This window comes from Mangifera indica, chromosome 14 (assembly GCF_011075055.1).
Source record: "Mangifera indica cultivar Alphonso chromosome 14, CATAS_Mindica_2.1, whole genome shotgun sequence".
NCBI lineage: Eukaryota > Viridiplantae > Streptophyta > Magnoliopsida > Sapindales > Anacardiaceae > Mangifera > Mangifera indica.
The window spans coordinates 3,011,376-3,039,236 of NC_058150.1; the positions used below are offsets into that span (position 1 = coordinate 3,011,376).

Consider the following 27,861-nt stretch of genomic DNA (forward strand, 5'->3'; position numbering starts at 1 on the left):
ATTAAAACCGATAACAGTATCTCGAAATTTTATTTATAATCTCTCACTTGTGGCAGAGGAATACCGTAGTTATATGATGAAAAATATTATAAATTGATAACATAATACAAATATATTAATTTACATATGGTATAAATTACAAAACATAAATAAAATATATCTACTAAATAACATTTATCTACTCATCTTTTATGTTTAAATTTCTGAATTCTTCAAAAATAAATAATTATTATTTATGAATTTAAATATTTTGTAATAATAAAATAAAAATAAAAATAAAATTATAAATATAAAGAATTATTATTTACGAATTTAGATATTTTTCGAAAGAGAGTTAATGAGAGAAGGTAAGATTGAAAATATAATAAAAATAATTGAAATTGAAAGATTAAAAGATTTATAAATAAAAGTGAAAATAAAGGAAGATAAAATAGATTTATTTAAATAAATTAAAAAAAAAATTATGCAGGGCCAATCTGCCCTTCTGCTCTGCTTCTAACGCAAGGCAGTAGAAGCAAATTTTCTGTATCTGCTGCCTTTTGCTTATGTCACCCAAAAAAAAATAAGAAAAAAATTTATTTTATAAATAGTATCAAACCAATGGGCTTAATATTAAAATCTTAAATTCAGTCCAATAGACCTATGGGCTTGGCCCGGTACTCTACAGTATCAGACCAGATTTTATCACGGTCAAACTGTTTTTTGTGTTTCAAACCGAAGCTCCATTTGACCCGATCCGATTGACATGTCTAGTCTAAGGGGTTCAGATTTGAGACAGGTCATATTAAGATCCAGACTCTTGTATTACCAGGTAATAATACAAAAGATAAAAACATGATATTGAAAGATTAAATAAAATTTTAAGTAGGGTAGACGTCAATGTAAATATTAGAAGGTTCTATTCTATCATCATCCAGCAGCACCACATTTTCATTTCACCAATAGAAACGAACTCCTCACGGATAAAAAGAATACAAACTACAACTAACTAACTCTTCAAACCAAGCCTGAAAATGGCTCCTTATTCATTTATTTCCACAATTTTCCTTTCCAATCCTGCTCCATTTTCTTGCTCTCCAAACAGGCTACCACCACCAGTTAACACTTCTTTTTATCTCTCCAAATCCTTTTCTCTTTACAACAAAAATCGCACCAAATCTTCTTTCATTTTCAACAGCTCCCTCTCTAACTCTAACTCTACTTCCACTTACTCTAAACTCCTGTTTAGCGAAAAGTCCTTTCTCTCTTCATCTCTAGAGTCCTTCTTTATCTCCTGTACTTCTGTTGTTTTGTCCTTTTCGCTTCTCCTTACCAACGTCGATTCTGCCTCGGCTTTCGTCGTCACTCCGCCTCGTAAACTTCAGACCGATGAGCTTGCCACTGTTCGTCTCTTCCAAGAGAATACTCCTTCTGTTGTTTATATTACCAACCTCGCTGCAAGGTATTTACCAATTATTGGATCCTGTATTGATTTTAATTGTGTTATATGGTGAAATTTGTTTTGTCATTATTTTTAATTTCTGCTAATTTCTATAATCACACAGGCAGGATGTCTTTACGTTGGATGTGTTGGAGGTCCCACAAGGATCTGGATCGGGTTTTGTTTGGGATAAAGATGGTCACATTGTGACCAATTATCATGTGATTCGTGGCGCTTCTGATCTCAAGTTAGTTTACCTCCTCTCTTGTTATTTATTTCATTCATTTTAGTCTTGCTACTGCCGTGCCTAGGTTGCTTTGAACTTGAACTAATTATTATTGTTAAATACATTTAATTAGAAGAGAAAAAAGAGTATGCTTGAAATATATCTGTGGTTTGAGAGAGAAAAAAAATTATGAAGTGGTGGGATTTGCACTGAGACTACTTCTGCACAATAAAAAATTGTGTTTGTATTTTTGAAAACAAAATATGAGGGGACTAACAGAATTTTCCATGGTCATACCCCCACTCAGCCCTTAGTGACTTCCTCCCAGAAAACATCAAATTATGGGATGTACATGCAAGAGGAGGTTGTATATATATTAGGTCTTGGATAAGTTTAACCAAGGATCAAATCTGATACCCTGGTATTGTTATCCCTACATGGTTTTGATGGTACTGAGGGTCATAGATATAGTACATGTACAACATCTATTTGTACCTGCATATTTTATGATAAGTTTATGTAAATTTTCCTAGTGTTTATGACATTTCAAGTTGCAATTATCACTTTTTACAAAACCAAAAACATGTTATGTTGTTGCTGGTACCAGAATATAGTCCCATTAATACAGGCACAACTTATCCCTTAAATTATTTCATTTTTCAGATTTTGGATGCGTCTATGAGTTCATGAAATAATAAATCAATTTATGCTTATCACTTCACCAGATATACAAATCTTAGAGGTTTGAGGTTAAATGAAGAAATTAGTTCAGTAATTTTTGCATTGGTTCTCATCTTTGGTTTTGTGGATTGTAACCTTAGTTATAAGTTATGTCTATTATCCATGACCACACATTTGAAATATCATCCGGGGTATTGTACAATGTAATAGCAAAAGTCTTCGGCTGAAAAAAGTGCAAAAAAACATTGAGTATATATCCACTAAAAAAAAGGGGCTTCGTGTATTTATTGTTTATATAGTCATAGTAATAGACAGTTTCTGTCCCTTTACTTTTCATATGATTGGCGCTCAATGTCATGATGCATGAATCTCTTGGCAGCCAAACATGTGAGCTAATTTCTAGTTTGACAGTAGATTCTAGTATGTCCTTACAGTTGGCATTTAAATTTGCGCTAGTGGATGTACAGGGTCACTCTCGCTGATCAGTCAACTTATGATGCACAAGTTGTTGGATTTGATCAAGACAAAGATGTTGCTGTCTTGCGTATTGAGGCACCCAAAGACAAACTAAGACCAATACCTATTGGTGTCTCTGCAGACTTGCTTGTTGGTCAGAAAGTATATGCTATTGGCAACCCTGTAAGTAATCTTTTATATTATATTTGCCAATGTTTAAGATGATTGCATGGTTGGTTTGTTTCTTTTAATTTTCTGTTAATTGTTAGACTACACATTTTGAATGTGCTTTTTTTTAATGCATGCATGGATTTTTTTCCTAGATTTTTCGATTATCAATTGTGCTTTATTTAGTATGAAGATCTGGTTTTCATCAAGTTGCAATCTACATACCTAATTATGAATTTTGCTTATCATCCAAGTACCTGATCAAAATTTTAGCATTTCATGTGAGAACTTTTTCATTTCATCCAAGTTACTGAACTTGCTTGGCAAGTTTCATTACATTCTCTTATTTGACAGTAAGATTCTAAATTTATATTTATGCTCTTGCAGTTTGGACTTGACCACACCCTAACAACTGGCGTGATCAGGTAAAAGTAAAGTAATATTTATTTTTTTAGTGCTTGTACGATTGGCAACATTATAGCCTAGCTGCATGTGATTTGTTAACATGTTCTTTTATGTCTACTGTAGTGGGCTTCGCCGAGAAATTAGTTCTGCTGCTACTGGCCGTCCCATTCAGGATGTTATACAGACAGACGCTGCCATTAACCCTGGTAATAGTGGAGGCCCACTCCTTGATAGTTCAGGAAGCCTTATTGGAATAAATACAGCTATTTATTCTCCATCTGGTGCATCCTCTGGCGTTGGATTTTCTATTCCTGTTGACACCGTAAGTTATTGTTTACACATTGCCTTTAAATTTTGGTAAGGGAAACTTTGTTGTGTGCCATATTTATTAAACTAGGATGCATAACTCTTTTTTCTTATGCTTAAAATTTTATCTTGATTTATATGTTTTCAGGTGAATGGCATTGTTGACCAGCTAGTGAAGTATGGGAGGATAACAAGACCTATTTTAGGGATTAAGTTTGCACCTGATCAGTCCGTGGAGCAGTTAGGCGTAAGTGGGGTGCTTGTCTTAGATGCTCCAGCAAATGGTCCAGCTGGGAAAGCGGTATGTATGTTTTTTTTCTCGTTGACAATATAAAACTAATATTATATTCTATTAATATTTGAACTTCGCATTTTTTTCTTAATTTTAAAGTCAGAAGATTGAAGGTTTGGCGCTTCCTTTTAGGTAAGTTGATCAATTTTGTTGTGCAGGGTCTACTACCAACCAAACGCGATGCCTATGGTAGACTCATATTGGGTGACATCATAACATCTGTGAATGGAAAAAAGATCACAAATGGCAGTGACTTATACAGAATTCTTGACCAATGTAAAGTAGGTGATAAGGTACGGTGTGATTCTTTTTTACCGAGCCCATGCCACCTTTCTTTCTTGTGGGAGCCCAAGATTGTCTGAGATTGTTTTCTGTAAATTCATATCAGAATTTTTCCGTTTCAATAAGAAATAGAATTGTAGTGTTATGTGTTTATGGTAAGTGATACAATTGGATACTTTTCTGTGGGAACAGTTCTTTCAAAATATTGACAAGTTTTCCTGTGAAATGATATTATCAGAAACAGTGGGATTTATGTCATGTAGATCTGTGTATTTGTGTGTCAAAATTCATAACGCCATGGCTAGTGATTCAGCATAGTCGTGATGTCACTGATCTGATAGACCCTTAGAACATCTGTCATTACAAACAAATGGTCAGATTTTAGTACTAACTTAGCTCAAACATGCACCGCTGGATGGAATTAGAATTTTGATTTTAGGGTGACCAAGAGGCAGAAATTTAACATCAGTGATCAAAGGGGGATGAAGGGGTTTTACATTTGGGGTACATTGTATGCAGCTCTGCCATTGCTTTGACACACAAACCTGTCCTGTACATCATGCTAGTGAGTTGAAAACGTGAGGGATGTACTCCAATTTTCATCAATTCAGGATTAGATTAACTTATACTATCATGTTTGGATTCTGTGGTAGCATTTTCATTGTATATTGCAATCTCCAAACTTTGCCCTCTAAAATCCCAATATGTATTACAAGCGATCTCTTGTAAATGGTATCTGATAACTCTAGTTTGAATGGCTTATCAAAATTATATATGAACCCACATATAAACCATTGTAGAAAATCCACTGCACTATTTTTGAGTGGCTACATTGATAAACTTCCTTTTCATATCGACATTGAAACTCCAGTCGTCAGGTTCTGTAATTTATAGCTAACTCATTTCATTTTTTGATATCCAGGTGACTGTAGAGGTGTTGCGTGGCGATCATATGGAGAAGATTCCTGTAACGCTTGAACCAAAGCCTGATGAGTCTTAGTATGTAGAGGTGTTGTGCATGTCTGATAAGATGCCATTATTTTTGTGCTACTCCTTATATAAGGGTCTTGTACATATCTCAGAAACTGTATCATCTTTCATATTCAAGTTTCTACTACATCGACCAATCAAAATTGTGTGTAACATTCTCGGCTTCCGGAATATGACTAGGGCTTAAATTTCATCTGCCATTTAGAAAAAGCATTAATTCTGAGATCATTTGCCCACTTTGTGAATATATAGTGGATGGCCAGCCATTTTTGACCTTGTGGCAGAGTCGTAGACTGTCCATTAATTATGGTTTAAATATGTGAGAGACAGAGAGGGGCTAAAAAATACAGAAAAGAAAGAGCAGGAGTATTGAATATATGGTTGGATTTGTATTCGAGTTTGGCTTGTTTTAAAATGGTCAAACCTAAATCAAGCTTAAAGTTTGATACTAAAATAACATTATTATAATATATATTAATTAAAATAATATCGTTTTTTTGTTAATTATTTTAGATTTGCAAGTTTAACTAATCGAATATCATTAAAGCTTAAGTTTGAATTAAAAAATATTAAATTTTTATGCTCAAATTAGAGCTTATTTAAATTAAATTTCTTTTAGATTTATTTGAATCAAGTTTGAGTTTGAATAAATTTAATTTGAATCAATCTTTATTGATCGGTGATATATATTCAGGGCCTCACTGCCAGTTCGTGAGGGCGATATTCAATGCCGCTGTTTATTATAGATTGGCTCAACTCCACTACTCAAGGTATTGTTCTCTTTCTACCCAAGGGTGGAGGATTTTTTTAACCCTCAAAATTCACCCCTAGTAGAAAACCAATTCTTTTACGAAAGGTATCTTACAAGCAAGTCAAACAATGCCGCAGGCTCATTGATAAAGTTGTATAAATACTGAATAGTGTGGGTGAAAAAAACGTTTCTTAATAAAGATAGTGATTAGGTGAATAAGGCAAAATTGTCAGAGAGTTGGTGTTGTTGATGGAAGTACCCACAATTATTCCTTCATATTAAACACCATTTAATTTCTTCATACGAAATAAATCAATGTCAGATATTAAAAACAATGTTTGGAAAAGAAAATGGAGGAGACTTTTAAATTTTTTTTTGGAATGTAATTTGATGAATAAATCTTAAAAATAGGCTTTTTTATCGTGATGCGTGCCAAGTCTGACTATAGTAGAGTGATGTATTACAAGTTCAACAACACTTATACATAAATAAATATACAGATATATATTCATTATATAATATTAAATAATTAAATAATTTTAAATTAAAATAAAATAATATTTATTTACCTTATGATAATATATATATATATATATATATAAATAAAATAGTACTGAATAGTATTATTTGTGTGCATACTTAAATAAATTTGTCTCTCTCTCTCTCTCTCCAAAAGGAGCAAGTCGACCAAAATGAGGAAGGCGAAGCCAATGGAAGGCGATGAGAACCAATATAAGAAAGGTTTATGGACGGTAGAAGAAGACAAGATACTCATGGATTATGTAAAACTGCATGGAAAAGGGCAGTGGAATCGTATTGCCAAAAAAACAGGTAATCAATTTAATTACTACTATTTCATTTCTTCTCTTTATCTGTTTGCCTTTGACTTTCAGTGTTGAAGATAATTATACTGTTCAATGGCTACCTGTTTTTTTGTTCTTAATGTTATGTATAAAGGTTTGAAGAGATGTGGGAAGAGTTGCAGGCTAAGGTGGATGAACTACCTGAGCCCAAATGTGAAACGAGGCAAATTTACTGAGGAAGAAGAAGATCTTATCATTAGACTCCATAAGCTCCTCGGAAACAGGTTCTTTTACTTCTGTTTTCTTTTGCTTACTTTGAAGAAGAGGGCTTTCATGTTTATTTCAGTCACCCTTTTTTTTGAGGAATTAATAAATTTCACAGAGTATTTAATTACTGGAAAGAAAAATAATTGAATGTACATGGTCAGTATTGTTCCTCAACTTTGAAACATGGAACAACAAGAATGATTTGTGTTATTTCTGACCTTTTCTTTGATTTTTCATCCTTCTTTTGGCCTTTCACTTCTGGTTGGAACAATTTCTTCATCATTATGAATCGTTACAGAACAAATAAATGATCACTGTCAAGGTGGTTGCATCTATTTATATATATATTTCTTGGTAATATTCAGAAGTTGGTTTCATTTTAGGTGGTCCTTGATTGCCAAAAGAGTGCCAGGAAGAACTGACAATCAAGTGAAAAATTATTGGAATACTCATTTGAGGAAAAAGCTTGGATTCAAAGAGAAAAGAAACAGAAATGGTGATTCTAGCTTAGCAAAACCCCAGAAAGAAGAAGCATCAAAAAGTTGCAGAGGAACAAGTTCTTGTACCAATGCAAGTGCAGCCACCGAAATTTCAGTGGAAAACGCCACCCAGAAAGGCCTGAGAAATGTCTCAGAAATACAAGAATTCATGAGTGATGAAAGCTTTGTCAACTCTTTATGGAATGCTGCAGATGAGTTAGATTTTGTAGGTACCCTAACCATGCTGGAGTTTATGGATGGTTGTTCTTTAAGTTGATTTTTAATCCAATCTATTAATGATTCAGAACAGAACTGTTTCTATTTTCTTTTCTTTTCTTTTTTTTTTATTTGATTTCACGTGAAAAAGGAAGTTAATTCAAAGTTTCCTCAACGCTATGGGGACAAAGAGTTTTAATGCAAAATGCAGAGTCCCATAGCTGTAAGCCACTTGTAGCAGGGATGAGAAATAATAATGGAAATATCAGGTAATGTAAAAACCCCAGATAAGGTTTAAGTTTCGATGGCCTCTCTTCTACGGACGCAAACGCACTCATGCAATCTCATTCTAGATAAGACAATTTAGTCTATGAAACAGGATCTTTGGCCTATCCCTCCCCATTTAGGTAGGGGATTTTTGGATAAATACAAGGGCAAGGACAAGAACGGGGTGGCCAAAATCTTCGTAGTCTGGAACATAAACAAAAATAATTAAAATTCTTATAATCAGATAAGGGAAGATAAAGATAAATATATTTTTGATTCACTTTCTCTTTTATATATTTTTTAAATTTTTATATATTATATTATTTATAAAAATTTAAAATTATTATAAATATATATGATACTTAATAAATATTTTATTATTTTTTTAACTAACAAAAAAATTAAGGTATTCGACTTACTTATCTCTTTCCCATTCCAGTCAAATTAACTGGCCACTTTAGGACGGAGCATCAAATCATTTAAAGCCATTGTTCTCCACATTTTGAACAGAATATATTGTAAAAAATTGATACTAAATATGAAACTAATAAGACTTTGATCATGATCCCTTATCAAAATTATACTGTAAAACATTACTAGATTGAAAGTTTATATATTGACTTTATGCTCTGCTAGTACTTGATCCAGTTGAGACGCCATGGAAGGACAGGCTCACAAAGGAAGAACTGCGACTAATGGGTAAAATTTATCAGTCAGGTCCACATGATTTCCTTTTCTGTTAAATGGTTCCTTCATCCTCAGGCTGAGGGACTTGAACGATCAAAACAGAGGTCGCAGGCCACATTGAATGATACATAAATGATATATATGTGAGTTGCTGAAATATCATTCTACTTTGAGTAGTAAAAAATGGGTGTTCATTCATGAATACAGATTAAAGGTAATCAATTGCTCTGACACTTTATGTTGCAGAAAAACTCCGCATCCTCAACTGTGCACATTATTGTCTTACCTGACGAAGGGTATGCCATACGATACAGGTTTCTCTCCATTGTTGAGTTGCATGTGAAGTAGGGGATGGTAGAATGTAAATGTTGTCAACTTTCTTTTTCTTTTTTTTATACTTTTTCTACTTTTTTTTTCCGAATAAAATTATACATTACGTATGATATAATAACTTATTATTAAGTGATGTGTAATTATTTATTTTTTTCTTATTTTAAAATTACTCAATTAACTATTATCAATTTAGTTTATATAAATAAGTTAATTCAATTTGTATAAATAAATTTATACTTTCATACAACCTAACTTTCTTTATAATAAAATTACAATAAAACTATGTGTACCTACTTTGGGTACACAAATATATACACATTTATATATGTCATCATGTGATTAGATGATTTTGAATTAAGAATAAAACAATAACCAATTATATGATAATACATATGAGTGTGTATATATTTATGTATCCAAAGTAGGTACACATAGTATTGCTCATAAAATTAAGGGAAAAAAAAAAGCCTCATCTTTGAAGTGATGAGTCTGAGGACTTCTATTTTTGTCCCTAGAGCTTCCGATGGAGTCTTGTGGCCACATCTTTAACCTAAAAAAGAAAAAAACAGAAGAAAAATGCAGTAGCGAATACAGCCAATTATTGTACCGACAAATAGTTCCAGAGAAAAAGTTAAAAGAAAGTTTAAACGTTCATATATTATTATAAAGTAATATTATATATTTAAATAAATAGTAAAAAATTATTTATATAAAGTAAAATAACAGTATTTAATTATGTAATTTTAAATTACAAGAAAAATAAATAATCAAATCATTCAATCATAAATTACCCTCTTAGCTAATTTGTTTGTACTCATAATTTTTTTCATTAGTAAAACAAGACTATGATACACTCCAAATATATACATTTATTCATGAAAGCATGCAAGGGAAATTACAGGAGGAAACATGAAAAGAGGCAGAGATGGCGTGACTGATAAATGTTTGATGTTCATACAGAGAGTGATGGAGAAAGGCCAAAGTCAAGTCCCCAAAGCTCAAAACTTCCTTTAACAAAATCATAGTTACCACCCTTGAGTGAAAGTGTTTTCTTCACCAAGCCTTCTCTTACAAATGGATAGGTTAGCAGATTTCCAAGGGACATATTCACGGCCTCCTGCAATATTTACAATTTTCACAGAAGGGTATAATATACAAAACAAATCAATGTAAAGGGAAATTTATGAGTGCAAGAATTTTTATACCCTTTCACAGTATGAACATTTTCCTACGAAATCTAAATCCCCATGCTCTTATAACACCTTCTTCTAGGCAGGTAAACCAATTTTGACCCATTCTTCGATGAAATCACTGCATTATTAATCAACCAGTTGAATTGATGCCCAAAGCAACGATTAGAAAATTAGGTTATTTGAAAGAGAGGAGCTTACGTTGAGTAATTATTTCCATCAAATGGGAAAGACAAGAGTGCGTTGATTCCACCACAGGCGCTCTGTCCAATGACAACGATGGTGGACACCTGCGAGAGAGAAATTAACACTTTTGACTTTTGAGTTACAAATCCGGACCCAGAGAAGATTAGGTGAAAGCGTAGAGAATTTACTTTGAGATGCTGAACTGCATATTCAATGGCGGATCCAACTCCAGCGTATTTACTCTGATTAAACAGACACAAAATGATTCATTTGAATGGAGAAATGAATTGAACAGAGTGAAGCAAATTAAAATAAATAATGAGAAGAACCTGGTCAGATGGTGCGACAATATTAGCAAAATTACGGACTACAAAAGCCTCCCCTGGCTGAATATCCAACACGTGTGATGGGCAAACCCCCGAGTCTGCGCATGCAATTATCATATACTGCACTTGGTTTTTCATTCAAAAAATTAATACCCACTTCCAAAAATTTAAAGAAAATTTTCAATTTATATTGGGATATGATTAGGCTGGATTTTTCCTGTAAAACAAAACAGAGTAATTCAGTTAAATACTTAAAAACTCAACGTGTTCATTGCTCAATGCAAAGAAGAAAATTACTCGTATTTTTCTCTCTTGAAGAAAACGAAGCCATCCTTCATCCTCTCAGATAAATCATCGGCTGGTTTGGTACGGGATGGAGTTGACAACTGGGCCCTTATCTCCTACACTTTTGCAGCAGCTACAGGTTTCAGCTCTGCCTTCTCGCTGCATTTTACAATAACCCAAATCAAAATATATGTATATGAGTCAAAATTCTCATGCGTAAATAGTTGTATAAGAAAATTAAGTTTGATGATTAAGTGGAAAGTGGTTTTTACGTCAGAAGTTTCTTGAGAGCTTCGACGGCCTCCTCGTAAGACTGGTTTGCCATATCTTCCTTCCGCAAATCACCCCATAAATCATTTATCTCATTAATGCATAAAACTCCATTGATAAACTGAAACTATACACTGAATATAAGAGAAGAAGACAAGTACGTGGGATGGGACCTGAAAAACGACGAGACAAGAAGTCTCCAAGAGCTTTTATTATCTCCATTTAATAATTTGGCTACCGTCTGTTACTTATTTGATTATTTACGTTATTTCTTCTTTAGTTAATAAAAATATCAAATATCGTGGTGTCACATTATGAAACTGAACCTATAATGCATGCATGAAAATACGAGAGGGAGGGAGAGAGTACCCAAGACGGACTGACGACGGGGCGGCGAAAACAGGGTGGTTTCCGATGAGATTGGGAGGAGAAGGAGAAGAGTTGAGGGTAGCAACAATGGAGGGACGTAATGTGGCTCTTTTTACTGAAGATTCAGCGGAGGAAAGAGAGGTAAGGCACCAGCTGTTGATTGAAGCCGTCGACATTGTGCAGATGTTTCAGAATTACATGGCTTTTTATACCATATTTCAACTGACACCCCCGTTTAATTAAGAGTAGAGCTAACCATATTTCAATATATCCTATTAATTTGATAAGATACGCAAAAATTGTACTAGGGTTGATTATTTTTATACAAAATGTATTTTAAAATTAAATTACATAATATTAGAGTTGATATAAAAATAATTTAAATCAATTTGAACTAATTTACATGTTTAGAAAAATGTTATTCGAGAAGAATTTGCTAGAAAAGAATTATATAAATGTTAAAGGGCAATATTAATGGTAATTAAAATTTTTATCGATTACATAATTACTCATATTATTTTTATTTTTATTTAAATATTTTATTTTATTAAATAAATAAATAAAATTATTGACGTATTTTAAAGGTTTTAGCATGTAATTTTTAATTATATATGTGTTTTATTAATAATAGGTTATGATAATTTAGTAAAAAAATTAAAAAGTAAAAACAATAAACAATTTTAAATCATTTTGAATTAGATCAAGTCATTCTTAATATTAAAAGATTGGATTAAGAATTAAAATTTTTAATACAATTCTAATTTAGGATGGTTTAAAGTTAAAAATCTTTAACTTAAAACTCAAACTAACACGATACGAACACACTTCGGTTAGATTCGTCATTTTCAATTAAAGGCGAAAGCTTAATGAAATAGGCCTTCTATCCCTGTAGATGAGGCTTGGACGTCCCAGATGCAACCAGTTGCCTCCATCATATTCTCGTCCTACTTTAATCACATTATAATCAATTAATTATAATTAAGCTGCCTGTTCCTGCATGCATTCTCATGATAATTTTTAATTCAAAATAATTGCTTCCATTTTCTACACCTCACCAAAAGAAAATAACCCTTCTGCTTCTCATCGCTAGCTATGCATGCTGATAGATGGGGCACCACGTTCCAAGAAACAAGGAGATGAAGTTGACAGAATTAAAAGGGGTGAAAGCAGATCTTATTTGACGAAATGAATGGTGTAAATGAGCTGGCAGAGTTTAGAGATAAGGGTCTATCGAGAAAACAAGGCTCTGGTGATAGTTTCCTAGATTCCCGTCCTTCTGTTATCAGGCATCTGTCAACTTAGATTTCGACAGCTTTGGCCATAACAGTCTTCTAATATCATTCATGTATGTATTCCAGAATGTACTCCTCCATGCTTACTAGCCTCTAAACAAGTAGTTAAAACTGAATATGAAGATTCTTGTGGTCTGATTTGAACTTGTAAATGTATATATGCACTATTCATACACCAATCTAAACATCTATTAAGATCGAAATTGTCGAAATAAATAGAAATTGCACCTCCACTTACCATAGTTATCAAGTTTTCGAAGAACAGAACAGATACGTCACTCCAAGTAGATGAAAAATCTAGCATACTTAAATTGTAGAGTACTAATTTTCTAGCTTTTGCAAAACTGAATTGCCTAATATAAGTGTGGTGGATTGGACTTTAACACAAGTTAATTAATTTTGTGTAATACAAGTTTCAATCTCTACACTTATAGGTCAAATATATTTCTAACACAGTATCAGAGCATAAGTCAGACAGCAAGCCTAACAATTTAAAGTATTCTTAGATACAAGTAACAACACATTTGTCTGAAAACAGACTTAACCAAACGACGGATCTAACAATTTAAGATGATTACACTTGAGAAAAGGTGTTAGAGAATAAAAGAAAAAAGTCTCACATCTAATAAAAGTAAAAAGAATAAATTATATATAAGTGTGATAAATTAAATTTTAACACAAATTAATTGATTTTGTATAATATTGGTTTCACTCTCCATATTTATAGGTCTATATATTTCCGGCTCTTAGAGTAATGACAATCAAAAGCATAAAATTGCAAGACTAAAGACTTAAATTATAATTATACAGAGGAAACATTTGTTGAATGATTGAGAAGGTTGAAAACATAATGTCGACATTATTTTGTCATCATTTGTGGCTGCTAAATTTGTGCTCAGTTACGGGGTGGCTTCCTCTAATTACCTACTGGACGACACATCAAGAAGGTTCCTTAATTGTTAGGGAGTTACTTCCTTACTGGCCCTGTTATGTTGCAGGTTAATTAAGCGTGCCGATGGGTAGATGGTGGTGCGATGGCCTTGCCCTTGTCCTTAATTTGTTAATTCCAGTAATGTTACTGGGAATTAAAAATACGTAGAATAATCATTGTTCAATTCTAAAAGAAATAACAAAATGTAAATTGGAATACAGTGTATCGTATTCGTAAATAATGCATATGATTACATCGTCAATTGATCTTGCAATCTAATAATTTAATTTAAGTACTGTTACTATCTCTCTGAAAAAAAAAAAAATTTGGTATCACAGTGCAGCCCTGAATATTTAACTATTTATTATAAGACTTAATAAATGAGTTTTGTCAACAACTCAAAGGTTGGCCTAAGTGATCAAGTGTCAAGAATCATTTATAAATGTTTAAGGTTCATAATGAAATTTATTCTTAACTTGTTCGATTGTAATTACGGGCTAAATAGTTGTGGTGGCTACGAATTGTTGCTGGTCTAAATAGTTCTTGTGGTGGCTGCAGACTCCCGAACAGTTCTTACAAGCCAACCCAACCCGCAACGTAACAAAGCAATTGGGAAGCCCAAGGCCATGCCTTCTTGCGCTAATCCATCATTTTATATATTTTTAATTTTCTAATTATTATAAATTTTATTATTTTTTATCATTTCGTATCGAACCAACCAACCTATGATCTTTTACCCAAGGCCCTTAACACAATCCCACATGACCCACAACTTGACACGACTCAATTTTACAGACCGTGCCAAAAAAAGAGATTTGAACTGTACCATAAGTCAACCCAACCCCTTTAACATACCAACCCCTTTAACATATTTACATGCTTCTTAAAGAGTCAACACGGCAAACTGAAATCCGTAGTTTGCAGGACAGATTTCAATATAAATATTTGAAGTAGCTTAGTTACAAATATACAATCAAAACATTCATTAGAAAAATAAGCCTATATTTTAAATGTATCATATGATAGGATTGTTATCCCCTACCAACAATGGATCGGATAAGAAAGAAATCTTGTAAATGCATAGGTGATATATTGCAAAGTTCTTCTAGCTATTTCTAAATAACAAGACCTTTAGCCGCCTTCCTAATTGATTGACAAGTTGATGATATGTCTTCGTAACTCACTTGAATTAATCACTTTTACTGTCCGTTGAGTCCAGTCAAAGAAGAATTTTACAACAAAACAATACATGAACACAAAATTCTACCGGGAACAAAACCCAGCAACACACTGCAAATACAACAATTGCCAAACTTACCTCTATACTTAATCGGGTTCGTGGCATAGTTCAACTTCCAGTTCTATACAAACATGTGAAGTAAAGTTTACAGAAGGCAAAGCATTATACTGCGATGCTGATTGTCAGATGCATCTTTCGTACACTGTAAATATTATTCTGAAGAAGGAATTGGCAAAGATGATTTCAAGTCTTAATGAGAATATCTTGACAATTTTGAATTATGGTTTAATGTTGAGCATTTTAAGCTGAGATGGCATGAGATTGATAAGCATGATGATAGCATAATTACCCTACTACTTGGGACATAGTCTGATTGGACAGACAGAGAATGCAATACACCGAGCTGCCTTTGCCAGCATAAAGCGCTCACTTTCTGTCAAAGGCCTCTCAATCACCTTAATGACATTAGCATCCTGAAACAGGAGAATTCAAAGTCAGAAAGGAAATATAATGTTTACAATAATCTTACCACCCCTTATAGTTTCTGCTTTCTGCATAATTTTAAGTTTTTAAAAAACAATTCTTCATATGAGGTGAAGAGGGCAGGTAGTTGAATTGCACAAACCAACCTTCATTTGTTCTCGCATAGAAGGCCTCACACTGGCAATATCACCAACTGTAATTACATTGTTGACATTGCCACTTTCATCTCTTTCTACTGGTGAATTTGTTGAATGCCGCCATCCCCCATTAATGATGAACTTATAATAGTACCTGATGGCAGTGAATTAAATGAAATTCTAGAAAGATTATTATACCCAAAAATAAAATGAAAAATCCAGAATGCATATTCTTAAAGCTAATTGCTCGATGTTCCATCAGATCAGAATTCCAAAATCATGATTAGAATAGTAACAGATGATAAAAACCTCAAATATAAGGTGAGAATAACCACAACAAACTACATTCTTAAATTGAGAGAAAAAGAAGCTCATAAAGAAAAAGGGGCCACATGCTAAGGTGCTATATCAAAGTAAGATGATTATTCTCTTCACTAGGTGTAATTAGATCAGGATGCACATGAAGCTGGATATATGATTTCCATCTAAAACCTAGACTGGAGACTCAGTATATAATAAATGTTCAGGTTTTTTCAAACCTCCTATAGTAATTTACGTTAGGAAAATGAAAATCAGAGATCTGAAGCTCAAAAATAAAATCAATATTGAAGTCAATGAAGCAGTATTCTCAGGATTCAGGAGAGTATGGGAATTTTTAAAATCTATTAGCAAAGAAGGAGAATCCATAACACTTACTTTCCCTGAGCAAGTCTAACCTCAGCTTCAAATCTTGATCCACCCTTGTGGACTGCTTTAATTGGTTCTTTCCAATTTCCAGTAAAGTCTCCAACCAACCGTACATCATCTCCCTTTAACACAAGCTCAATGTTAAAGAAGAACCATCAAAACCAATAATTTTCTAATTATGTAAGCTTGGCAGATAAAATGATCTAAAGCCAAAATATACTGAAACTTACTCCTAAAGTAGGCTCTAGCTCACTATAAAATCCACAGAGAAAAATGCATCTTTGTTTGATCATGATTTTAAGGTAATCAAATATCAATAACAGAAGTGAGTTACAGCTAGAATTATCAATTACCTCCTGTCCATTCCACACAAACGTCACAGCATGTGTGGCCGGTCCATGATGTGCACCACTTTCCACCATAGCTATGAGATCCCATGTTGCCCAAGCAATTGCCGGTCTACACTCAGAAGTTGGAATATTTGTAAATTTGATTGCCCAAGACCTTTGTAACACTTGAAGAGAATTCTTGAATCATCAAATAACTGATTATCATTGTTTTCTGTCAAAGAAGTTTTAAAGCAGAGCTTTGAGTCTAACTAAGCTACTAATCTTTTGATTGTAGTAGGAAAATCTTCAGCAAAGAAAAAGATTCCTGAAGCTACAGGAACATAATCTAAGCAAAACCGTGATTTAATCAATTGATATAAAATATATAAATTCAATCAAAGATACCATTAGTCAATCATGTCCTACAAAACAATACTTAAGGTCAGACAAATATTTTTGCCAAATTACTAGAAAATCTAAGTAACTATGCCTCCTTGGTATTGTGAACCATAAAATATACATCTATAACAGAGTTAATAAAAAGAACCTGTCAGGTCTGCATTCATGCAATCCAGTGACAAAATTATAAGCAGCATGAAGGGAAGTATCAGTTATCCAGTGTAGATATGCAATCACACAGGCCGGGGAGCGATCAAAACCAGTCGTACAAGTAACAAAAACATGGTGGTTCTTTTTTAACAAGCGTAACAGGAGCCCCACACACAATGGCAGTTTCTTCCTTGTATCAAAGGAGTCTGAGTCCCTGAAACAGAACATATGGAAAATTTAATGTTTGGCATGGGCAAACAGCATGCTCAAATTAGTAGCAATTATTTACTTTAATATATTAAGTAATTTATATAACATACATTAAGGCGATAAATCATACATTCAAACTATGGCATAGATATTTATACTTACCTTATAGGGTAGCTGATCATTAAGATACCAGATTTTTGACATGAATCATTGAGAGATTTCCAATCAATCCCCCAATTTTCTGCTTCAGTTCCACTCTGGAAATTAAGTACAGCAGTGATCCCCTGAAGAATAAATTTCCTAGTTGTTAATTGTGAGGAATGGAATTGGAGAAAAACTAAAACCCACTCAAAATAATTCCAATCAACTGAAAAGTAAAAAAAAATCTGTTTCCCATAAATTACCCAGTCAACAGATATAGTTAAATATAAGTACGATGAAAGGAAATATAACCAGAAACTTTAACAAACAACAATAGCAATAAAATGAGTACTAATATTTTACACATCAATCATATTATGAACATGATGCATCAATGAGATTGAAATAACTAATCACAACAGGTGTTACTTAAAAGATCATTGCTTCCAGCGGAAGAATAACACAAGAGAATAAGCATTGGTGCAGGATACAAGTACTCTGTCTGGAATACTTCCAATTAACCACAGATTTTCTGCTTAGAAATTGATCAGTAAAATAACTTATTCTATACAATGTTAGAAAGAGCTTATCCAAAATATAAATTGCATAAAAACACGAATCTGAAAATATAGATCACATATCAGTGCTACAAAAAGATTATTTATTCTCTTACTAGAGGAAAAAAGACACTTACCGCATCAGACAAAGTTTTTACATCAGCTTCTTTTTGTAGGCATGACCCCACATATATTTGCTCTGTAATCTAACAAAATGAACACTAATGTGTATTGAGGAAATGAGAACATTCTATTCAGCATCTTAGTGCTATAGATCATTAAGAAGGTAAAAACCGCACCTTACTGTAGTGCATACCAAGAGAGTGATTATAATATAGCTCACTTTTAGAACGATCCAGCGCCTTAATATACTCCTCCAATGGGAAGCTTCCATGAGCCCATTCTCCATGTCCAGACTCTTCTTCAGAAAAAATACAAACAAGTTGGTTTATGAGTGGAGAATGAAATTTCCTCTGAGATTGAACATGTCCATTTTGATGATCCAATAGCTTCCACCCCTTAGATGTGAGAAACTTAGAAGAAAACACGACAAACCCAGTGTTCCCACTCCCTTCAGAAGTTGTTCTCAAATTTGATGCCAATATAGTTTTATTCCAAGTGGCAACAGCCATCCGACCTTTATTGAATAAGATATCGAAGTCAGCGTGCAGTTGATGAATTGGAAAAGGAGAGAAAGGTCTCTCTAGGACTAGGCTAAAAGATCCTGTCTTCTCTGTCAGCAAATTCCTGAAGAAACCAAAAACTCAAAACATAAAAAGAAATTGATAAACAGATCATATCATCAACAGCTAAAAGTTTGACAATGAATAACATGTTTGCAAGTATAAAATAAGATAGGTCAAGACAAAGTAGCAAGCACAAAGCCGTGTGTCACTGTTCCACCCAGTCTAAGTCTGCTATCTATATCAAACCCACTTAGATGCATGCAATAGCATGTTTCCACTGACAACCGCTACCCAAGTTCCCATGAATGAGAATCAATTTCTTTGCAATATCCTGCTTCTGGATTAGCCAGAAAATCATATGTATATATTCTATAGCGGTAAGATGTAATTCTAGACATAAACTCTGTAGAATTTAGTTGAGTATAGTTCACTGAAATACTAGAGAGATCTAAGATCTAAACTATAATCCAATGTAAACTCCAGGTGGACCAGGTTCATCAAAAGGACATAATAGCATCACAATATTAACTAACACCTTGACAAGGTTGTTCAAACCAAATTCAAGGAAATAAATTAAACAAAATGTAAAACACTCAGCTTAATCTGCTCATCATAATTCAATTCCCTCAATTTAATGATATAGAACATTGTCACTTCCTTCAAATAACTATAGATTTTAGTGAAAGTTTATAATGGCGTAGCTATATAGTGAATACCGAAAATCTAGATCTCCTTACTCTGTATCGCTTAATTCGTTTATCTCAATAAACCTTGCACCAGATGAATCACTGGCCTTCTTCAAAGAATCACCGACCATTATGATTCTCGATTTCTCCGCATTACTCTACACAACACAACGAAGATATCCTTCGTCAGCAAAAATCTCAACAACCAGAACAAACTGAACACGATTAAACACAATTAGTAAAGTAGCTACCCCTTTTTTGATAGCGTGAACGATGATCTTGCCATCAACAGAAACCGCGAAGCGAATACCGAGAGGTTTCTCCAACGTCACCATGTACTCATTCAAATTCATCTTGTAATTAGAGCTGTTTTTATTACTTGACATTGCGTTAACCCTAACGAATTTGTTCTTAGTGTATCGGAAATCCTTGGCACAGTTTCGTCCAAGGCTAAGCTGCCCCGCAATTCCATTGATCGAGAGCAGGAGGCTTCTTTCATAGAACAAAGAAACAAACGATGCCATTCTGCAACCGGATAGTTGCAGATTCGACATTGTTAAGTAACTGACTGAGAAAATGAGCAAACGCAGAGAGTGTAGGTACGTGGATGTGTGGATGATTGAAGTGAAGCCACAGACAGAGAGTAAGAGGTAATAACCCGGTGACTTACGTGGCGTGATTTGGGGCCCGTTCCTGGGCGGGGTGCCACGTGGAAATATCTTAGATTTGATATTTAAATTAAGACAGCTAGCAGTGATTTTTCCAGATGAGTAACAGCTAATGAGAATGTGACACGTGCCAAAACGTGAACTCGAACTTGAAAGGTGTAACGCTTTACGAGTTCCTCGTGGGTGTCACGTTACAAACGGTTGAATTTATTGTTGAACAAAAAAATTAAGTGAAAAAGATTTATTTAGGATTGAGCTCAACTAGAATTAATAAAATAATAAAAGAAAAATTCATTCCCTTCAACTCTTGAAATTCCATGACTGTATTTCTTCAGTTCGAATTCTATCATAATACTGAAAATCTTTTGCCTAAGCTGTTAACTTTACATGTGAAAAACATCCGAGTAGGTTTTGTCGGTATGGTAAATATGATTTCTTCTTGTTGCCTTGTTTCATGGCGTTTTTCACATAGAACGCTTCGTGTGCTGACACAGTCTTCGTTTTACCGGTGGCTTTGGCGTCAGTCATGCTCTGTTTCAGTTTCGAATCCGGAGGAAAATTTATTTTTGTTTTGTTAAGAACAGCGTACGAGTCTTTTCCACCTTCGCTGCTGCTTCGTTTAAGAAAATCGCGAAACTTGAGCCACCTTTTTGATGATCTAGCCACCTTCGACGATGACAATGTCCCAGTCGAGTTGCTCTTTTGGCATCTGTTAGGAGAAACTGCGTTGTTTTTGTTTGGTAGCCGAACACAGTACGTTTCCTCCGGTAATACCTCAAGTTCGTCGGCATCCGACGACGAAGACGACGACGGACCTTCCTCCATAAACAGATTCTTCATTGGCAGCAGTAACTTCTGGTCATGATAATCAGCATCCAACAAAGGATCCTGATTGAAGACCGGAAAAACCTGACGGATCTGACCGTCGAAGGAGAACTCACAAGCGTCAGCATGGTTTTTGATAGAAACAAACTCGAAATCCTCTTCGTCGTCGTTTTGCTGCAGTTCGTATTGTTTCTCTAGGCTAACACTGGCGGCTATATCATCGACTAGTTTAGGGGAGGAGTAGGTGTTGAAGCTGGGGCAAAACGACACCGAAGAGGCAGAGGAATCGACTGCACTGTCTTCCTCTTCCATGTCTAAACGAGAGACTTTTTTGTTATCGTTGGAATCTGTGAGTGAAAACTGAAGAGCGTATTTATACGAGTTGGGCAATTAATATTTCTCATCTTCGTCTTGGATACTTCTTTGTTGTGGTTCACACGTTTCCTTAACTTGCTTTACACGTGCCCACCTCTTCATGCACTAATCATAATCTAAAGTCACCGAATGATATAATTGCAGCTAAAGATGTGGACATAAAAATTGAAATGGGTTGTGTTTGGGAAGACTTTTTAATTCCTCCGCGTATAAGGATAGGACACAGGGTTGGAGAGGTTAAATTTAGGAAAGGTTTATTTATTGGATATGTAGATACTGAAAGAGACGAAAGGGGGTTTCAAGTAGGGTTAAAAAATAAGCACAAATCTGAGATTTTACGAATAGTTCAACCTTTGGAGGTGTTGAATCCAGGGACAGGGGCAAAGTAAGAGCCAAAACCATACGAGGCGGAACATATTGTAGCCAAGCCTAAAACACAGGAGGAGCACAAGCGATTTCCAGCGGCCAGGTAGCAATAGCATAGAGTAAGCCCAGCCGCCTAAACTGATTTTTGAATCGGTAGCGTGCTGGCAAAGGAGTTTTTTACGGCAAACCAACTAGGCACTTGACAGGTTGAAGTTACTAATGGCAATTCGGTTTGTAAAATCAGATTCTCCATTTATCCTTTGAAAAGGGAATTCTCTAATTTTTATAATTGGAATAAGGATAAATATATCTTCAACTCTCCCTTAACATATTTGAAACATTACAAATATTTTTTAATACTTAATACAAATTCTATTATTTTTCATGCAAAATTTGGAAGGAGAAAATGTGTAAAATTTTCCTTTTGGAGATGGAGAGAGAAAAAGATAGATAAATTATCTATGTGGGGAAGGGACAGAGATTCTTTATACTATTTTTTTGTCATTCTCATATCAAAAATAGTAATTCTCTTTGCCTATGGCATCCTTGTATTGGGGTCATATATGAAGATTTTTATCTTTCTCATATCGAGGACAGAAGTAAAACTAGGACAAGATGATAGGGAGTTATATATTTGAACCCTATTGGTTCTGGGGCGAAGAAAGGGTACATAGAGTAGATATTCATCCACAATACGACCCCTTGCCATCTCCGTTCGGGGCTGTAACTATTCGGCCATGCATTTTTGTTTTCACCCTCTAAATTTTTACTTTTATTTTTAAATCCCCTGAACTGCTCACCTTGTACAAAATTAAAAAAAAAAAGAACATTAATTTGCATTTGTGGTAGGGTTTGCCGACAGAATTAACATTAATTAATTAAATGGTAATTTATTTGGTTTTTGCCAACGCATGCATGCATACCCTCAAAAAAGCAGAAAATAATTTAACTATTAACTCCCACAAAACAGCCAATAAGAACAAATCTCACTTCATCAATACTTTATTCATTTCGGCAACCAGACTTCAGATTCAGAAACATCCCACCTTTTATATTTTTCAGTACCAATCAAACTAACTACTTACAGAAATTATAAACAAACCAGTCAGATCCAAATACCCAGATCTCCATCTTCCATGCCATTAAAACGGAGCAAATGTTTTCCCTAAACTGCTCACATTATTCACGAAAAACCCAAGTAAATCTTGTTTATACGGCGATGATCTCTTCTTGTTTTCACCTTCTTTTATGGGCTTCTTCTTCAGGAAAAACACTTCGTGAGAAGGCGATAGTTTCAGTTTGTTATCATCACTATTGCGTTTGACCATGGCGTCTTTCAAGCCCTGTTGTTGTTTTTTAGCTTTGGAATTTGTATTGGTTTTCTTTTTATGAAGAAAGAGGAATGAATCTTTCTGACCTCCTTCGCTGTTGCTTCTTCGGAGCAAACGAGGAAACTTAAACCACCATTTAAATGATGTCGTTGAACCGGTTGAGTTGCTTCTATTCGGCGATGCTACAACCGTTGTCTTCCTTTTAGGTGACCAAACGCAGTAGGTGTCCTCCGGTATTGCCTCCAGTTCGTCCTCCTCCGAAGAAGACGGCGACGACGGCGGCGGTGGACCTTCTCTTCCTCCTTCTTCGACAAACAGATTCTTCAACGACACCCGTAACTTCCTCGGACAATTATCATACCCATCTTCTTCGTTCAACAAAAGCGCACGATTAAACACCGGAAAAACCTGACGGATCTGCCCATCCACCAACAACTCACGTGCATCAGAACCCACCCTTCCGTCAGAAACAAATTCAAAATCATCACCTAAACCGTTAACGACGCCGTTTTCTTGTCGTTCCGCAACGCTAGTTGCAATTTCAACTAGTTTACCAGAGGCGTAGCTGTTGAAGCTGGGACAAAAGGAGACAGATGAAGAACAAGCAGCAGCAGCGTTATCATTAATATCTCCTTGCATCTCTAGAGACAAATCAAGAATTGGAAATTCAGAAGAATGGGTTTAGGTTCAGGTTTCAGTTAGAGAAATGGGATGAGAATATTTATCAGTATTAAAGTTTTATTAATGGAGTTTAGAGCGTGCGTTGGTGTGGAGAAGGTGAAAAAGAAAAAGAAAATGAATGGAGACGAAGGAAGTGAGACTAAAATAATGAGTTGAAAACGTTTCAGCTTCGTCTTTGTGATCCTCTTTATCGTTCTTGTTTATCTCCAAATTAATTTTTTTAAGATTTTATCGTAATTTCAATGAAAATCAATTAAAATAATTTTTTTCTTAATTAAATTAAATAATTTTAACCAAATTTGTGTTAATTATACTCATTTTCTCTTCATTTCTAATTTTAATTTTATAATTAATCCTACAATATTAATTTATAAATTATTATTGTTTTTATTAATATTTTATAATTAATTTAATTATATAAATATTTATTTATTTTAAATATATATTAAAAATAATTCATAAAAAACCAATTAAGACAAAATGTTTTTTCTTGACTTTATTAGTATAACCAACAAAAATTATGTTGAAATTGTTTAATTCAACTTTAAATATTATTTTAATTAATTTCTTTAATTATTATGGCATGGAATATCCAATGAGAAAAATTGTATTTGGAATATGTAAAAATGTTTCAAGTGTTTATTATATTTATCTTTTTAATTTAATTTTTAATAAAATAAAAAGCTTATCCGGTGAACGAAATAACCGTTTTCCATATTTAAGGAGTAAAAGGCGGCACCGTTTTGGCGTTTTCAACGTTTCATAGAATAGTACTTCGTTTAAAAAATCTTTACTTATTTTAAATGTTTTTATCAACAATAACCTTATAAATAACATCTCCAAATGTTGTTTGATCGACAAAAAAATTAAAATTTTATACATAAAAAGATATAGATTTAAATTTTTCTAATAACATATTAAAATTAAATTTTTTATTTATCTAATTTATTAAATTTAAAGTTAATTGATTTAATTCTAAAAATAACAATTTATTTGATATAAAATTTGTCTTATTTGATATAATTAATCCTTTAAAAAATAACAATTTAATTCAAATAAAATTTCTCATTATCAGAAAAAAAAAAACCAATATTCTGATAGTTAAAAATAGTAAACAAATTTAATCCCTTTCATTAAAAAAAACATATTTTAAATAATTTTTTAAAATTTAATATTTGGAACCATGCTTAATATGTGTATTTTAATTATAATAATAACAATTTGTAACTTGGACCACAAAAACTCTAATAAATTAGTACTGTTTCTAGAATGGACAAATCAAATAAAACGTCAAGGAAGCTTATGTTATTGGTTCATATTTATAAAATATCTTTTATACTTATCAATTTAAAAACATTATGGTACATATTGTTATAAAATACATTTCCTATACTTGCTACCAAGTATAAGATCTTAATTAAGACTAGACACGATAATATATTGTAGCGGGTCAAAGCTAGTGTAGTTTATTATGTTTATAAGTTGTGTCGTATCATATTTAGATTCGTCAATTAGTAAGTCCGTTTGTAAACATGAGAAGGTCTATGGCAAGACTCAGAGACATCTGGGTTGTGTCTTCATAAACCTTTAACAGGATTATCAGATATCTTATATATTTTTAATTATTTTTAAAATGTCAATGGGTTTTATCTCAAAGCCCTTAATTAAGACTATAAACATGATTTATTTTATTATGATGATGAATTGAATCGTGGGATTAAGCGCTACATGCCTTGACCAACCATCTTGAAAGCATTGAAGTAATGAATAACATACATCATTAAATGGGAGACCTTTTAAAACAATTTTCCAATGGAATCTTGATCTCCATTCCAGCTGTGAGTGACTGAGAAGAAAAACTTAAAAACTCAAATACATTTCTCACAAAACTTGATTAAGTTCTGCAGCAAGCAAAAACTCCAGCTGTGTTCTGCTGTTTAAGTTTGTAGATTAATGTTGACTTTTATAGGCTAATTAAATTCATGATCAGTTTCAGAAATTTACTAGCTTGACAATTTAACATGCATTTCATTTTCCACAAACCTATCCAACTATGAACTCAAAGAATTTTTTGACAAAAATTTAGCCATCCACCAACCACATTTTGCTGAAAATAAGTTGGGTTAATAAAAAGTATTTAATGTCATTATTTTAGAGCTTTTGTTTTTAATCGGTTTGATGTTTATGGCGAAGGTTTTGTGTTTTCCATTTTAGAAGAAATATAAGGACATAGCTTGCACCCATCCACATGTAATATAACAAAAAAAAAAACAATAAAACTATATATACTCATTTTTAGTACACAATTTATATACACAAATGAGGTGTTATCATATAATTGGATGTTTCTTTATCATATGATGACACATGTTTTTAAATCACCTAATTATATAATAACATATCACTGTATACATGAATTATGTACAAAAAATGAGTACACATAACATTACTAAAAAAAAAAACCATCCTTTAAAAAACTAAAAAAATATTGAAATTTTTAGGTAAAAATCTTAAATTTAAATTTTTGTCACATTTATAAAACTTTTTAATTAATTATTTACAATTTAAAACACCCTATAATATAAAAGGAATCCCAATTTTCCTCGTGAAATCTTATGAACTAATAACAGTAAATAAACAAATATACATCTTCATATCTTGATTTAGTTAAGTTATTTTTTATTTAGTCATTATTTTAATGAGAATTAAACAATGAGAGTTATATGACGAAGAGTGTTAAGGTTTTCGATAATGTTTTCAGACATTAACCTGGTGAAGAGGCTCGTATGATCAACCAATGGTCAAACTGATTAATAGTATACTATTTAAATAAATATTAAAACAATATTAGAAATAATTTTACCTATTTAAGTGTTACACATTAAATCATTAAATTTAACTGAAATTACATTAGGTCTGGTGGAAAGCATTCATCTTCAGCAATGGTAAAACTTTCCTAGGTAAACATTAATTATTGAGATTGTTGATTTTTTTTTATTTAGGTGATGAAAAGCACAAACTCCGAATGAAATTGAGCTGTTAGGCATAAACGAGATTACTAGTGTGTAAAACAATAAAACTATGCTAATTCAGTTTTCATACATAATTTATATATAATCGGATGATTTTAAATTAAAGATAAAGAAACAATCAATTATATAATGATATTTCATCTATATATCTAAAATATGTATACATAACATGACTCAATGTAAAATACCAAAATGATTTATTTCATGTTTACCATCATATCACTTTATTTGACTGACTTTGTATAGCGATTTAACTTTTTTTATTTCTATCATTTAGTATTAAGATTAAATTAGTTTTCAGCAATCTCTTAATCTTTTATTGTCTCAAATTCCATTATCGCATGAACATAAACGATAATCACATAAAATCTTGTGACAAAAGCCTATGAATTGAAGGTGGTACAATATCAAGCTATAACAGTTTCATTCAAAATCTAATGCAAGCAACCCTTAAAAGCTTAGTTAATTTTCATTCCTATTTTTTCTCAGGCTATGATACACTAGTGCTCTGAAAGACTAAAAACTACTACACAAGTTTCTTGTAGACAACTGCAGACTCCACAGTGAGCAGTGCTGGGTCGATTCCAGCACAACAAGCCGTGCTAAGGGGTTGCATCATGCCTAAGCCCATCAATTGACTGACCTAATGGGTTAGCCTGTATGCTTTTGCAGGCCATCTATAAAATTATATATTTTTTAAAATTCTTCAGTATTCAATTATTTTAATATTTTTAGCGGATTGTGCGAGAGCAATCCACAAGCCACCTTGACCCAAGGTCTTCGGCATAGCCCACAATTTTGCCAACCATGGCCACACAAACCATGCCAAAAATGGGGGGCTCGGACCAGGCCAACTCTATACAAATGCTTCGAGAGCTACTTTGTTTAACTGAATGTTATATAAGTAACAAGTTTTACAAAAACAATGATAACATATTAAGTAATCACATATTCTACTCCTAAAAATAAATAATATTACTATTCTCTAATTTCAACAACA

At 33.1% G+C, this 27,861-nt stretch overlaps 5 protein-coding genes and 1 pseudogene across 7 annotated transcripts; 2 read left to right on the forward strand and 4 right to left on the reverse strand.

Moving 5' to 3' along the window:
• Positions 1 to 938: 938 nt before the first annotated feature.
• LOC123195483 (protease Do-like 1, chloroplastic) lies at positions 939 to 5,426 on the forward strand. 2 transcript variants are annotated; one of them, XM_044609203.1, is made up of 8 exons: positions 941 to 1,441; positions 1,545 to 1,667; positions 2,795 to 2,966; positions 3,339 to 3,376; positions 3,480 to 3,678; positions 3,811 to 3,963; positions 4,113 to 4,247; positions 5,159 to 5,426. In XM_044609203.1, exons 1-8 carry the CDS (start codon positions 1,014 to 1,016, stop codon positions 5,234 to 5,236), a joined length of 1,326 nt encoding a protein of 441 aa, XP_044465138.1. In that variant the 5' UTR covers positions 941 to 1,013; the 3' UTR covers positions 5,237 to 5,426. The 2 variants fall into 2 exon arrangements, with proteins under 2 accessions (XP_044465139.1, XP_044465138.1); XM_044609204.1 differs by lacking the exon at positions 5,159 to 5,426 and having other exon boundaries at positions 939 to 1,441; positions 4,054 to 4,182.
• A 1,178-nt stretch (positions 5,427 to 6,604) lies between these two features.
• Positions 6,605 to 7,835, forward strand: LOC123196871 (transcription factor WER-like). Its single transcript, XM_044611016.1, has 3 exons — positions 6,605 to 6,808; positions 6,935 to 7,064; positions 7,431 to 7,835. Exons 1-3 carry the CDS (start codon positions 6,670 to 6,672, stop codon positions 7,801 to 7,803), a joined length of 642 nt encoding a protein of 213 aa, XP_044466951.1. The 5' UTR covers positions 6,605 to 6,669; the 3' UTR covers positions 7,804 to 7,835.
• Positions 7,836 to 9,858: 2,023 nt separating this feature from the next.
• Positions 9,859 to 11,831, reverse strand: LOC123196534 (annotated as a pseudogene).
• A 3,210-nt stretch (positions 11,832 to 15,041) lies between these two features.
• On the reverse strand, positions 15,042 to 20,331 carry LOC123196181 (phosphoglucan phosphatase LSF1, chloroplastic). 2 transcript variants are annotated; one of them, XM_044610087.1, is made up of 11 exons: positions 19,835 to 20,331; positions 19,635 to 19,741; positions 18,511 to 18,958; positions 18,349 to 18,417; positions 17,676 to 17,797; positions 17,302 to 17,517; positions 16,779 to 16,884; positions 16,435 to 16,547; positions 15,748 to 15,892; positions 15,468 to 15,591; positions 15,042 to 15,334 (listed from the first exon to the last, which is right to left on the reverse strand). In XM_044610087.1, the coding sequence occupies exons 1-10, from the start codon at positions 20,135 to 20,137 to the stop codon at positions 15,472 to 15,474; spliced, it is 1,749 nt and encodes a 582-aa protein (XP_044466022.1). In that variant the 5' UTR covers positions 20,138 to 20,331; the 3' UTR covers positions 15,042 to 15,334; positions 15,468 to 15,471. The 2 variants fall into 2 exon arrangements, with proteins under 2 accessions (XP_044466022.1, XP_044466021.1); XM_044610086.1 differs by having other exon boundaries at positions 15,042 to 15,591.
• Positions 20,332 to 20,477: 146 nt separating this feature from the next.
• Positions 20,478 to 21,437, reverse strand: LOC123196184. The gene has a single exon (XM_044610089.1). It carries the CDS (start codon positions 21,386 to 21,388, stop codon positions 20,621 to 20,623), a length of 768 nt encoding a protein of 255 aa, XP_044466024.1. The 5' UTR covers positions 21,389 to 21,437; the 3' UTR covers positions 20,478 to 20,620.
• A 1,354-nt stretch (positions 21,438 to 22,791) lies between these two features.
• Positions 22,792 to 23,992, reverse strand: LOC123196182. Its single transcript, XM_044610088.1, has one exon. It carries the CDS (start codon positions 23,785 to 23,787, stop codon positions 22,960 to 22,962), a length of 828 nt encoding a protein of 275 aa, XP_044466023.1. The 5' UTR covers positions 23,788 to 23,992; the 3' UTR covers positions 22,792 to 22,959.
• Between the last annotated feature and the right edge of the window lie 3,869 nt (positions 23,993 to 27,861).

Coding starts and splice junctions, on each gene's coding strand:
- LOC123195483 (XM_044609203.1), top strand. CDS start 1,014: ATGGCTCCTTATTCATTTATTTCCACAATTTTCCTTTCCAATCCTGCT. Junction 3,377..3,479: donor CTAACAACTGGCGTGATCAG/GTAAAAGTAAAG, acceptor TGTCTACTGTAG/TGGGCTTCGCCGAGAAATTA. Junction 4,248..5,158: donor AATGTAAAGTAGGTGATAAG/GTACGGTGTGAT, acceptor TTTGATATCCAG/GTGACTGTAGAGGTGTTGCG.
- LOC123196871 (XM_044611016.1), top strand. CDS start 6,670: ATGAGGAAGGCGAAGCCAATGGAAGGCGATGAGAACCAATATAAGAAA. Junction 6,809..6,934: donor TCGTATTGCCAAAAAAACAG/GTAATCAATTTA, acceptor TTATGTATAAAG/GTTTGAAGAGATGTGGGAAG. Junction 7,065..7,430: donor CATAAGCTCCTCGGAAACAG/GTTCTTTTACTT, acceptor GTTTCATTTTAG/GTGGTCCTTGATTGCCAAAA.
- LOC123196181 (XM_044610087.1), bottom strand. CDS start 20,137: ATGTCGAATCTGCAACTATCCGGTTGCAGAATGGCATCGTTTGTTTCT. Junction 18,959..19,634: donor AACGAATTAAGCGATACAGA/GTAAGGAGATCT, acceptor TGGTTTCTTCAG/GAATTTGCTGACAGAGAAGA. Junction 15,592..15,747: donor CTATGCGAGAACAAATGAAG/GTTGGTTTGTGC, acceptor CTCCTGTTTCAG/GATGCTAATGTCATTAAGGT.
- LOC123196184 (XM_044610089.1), bottom strand. CDS start 21,388: ATGGAAGAGGAAGACAGTGCAGTCGATTCCTCTGCCTCTTCGGTGTCG.
- LOC123196182 (XM_044610088.1), bottom strand. CDS start 23,787: ATGCAAGGAGATATTAATGATAACGCTGCTGCTGCTTGTTCTTCATCT.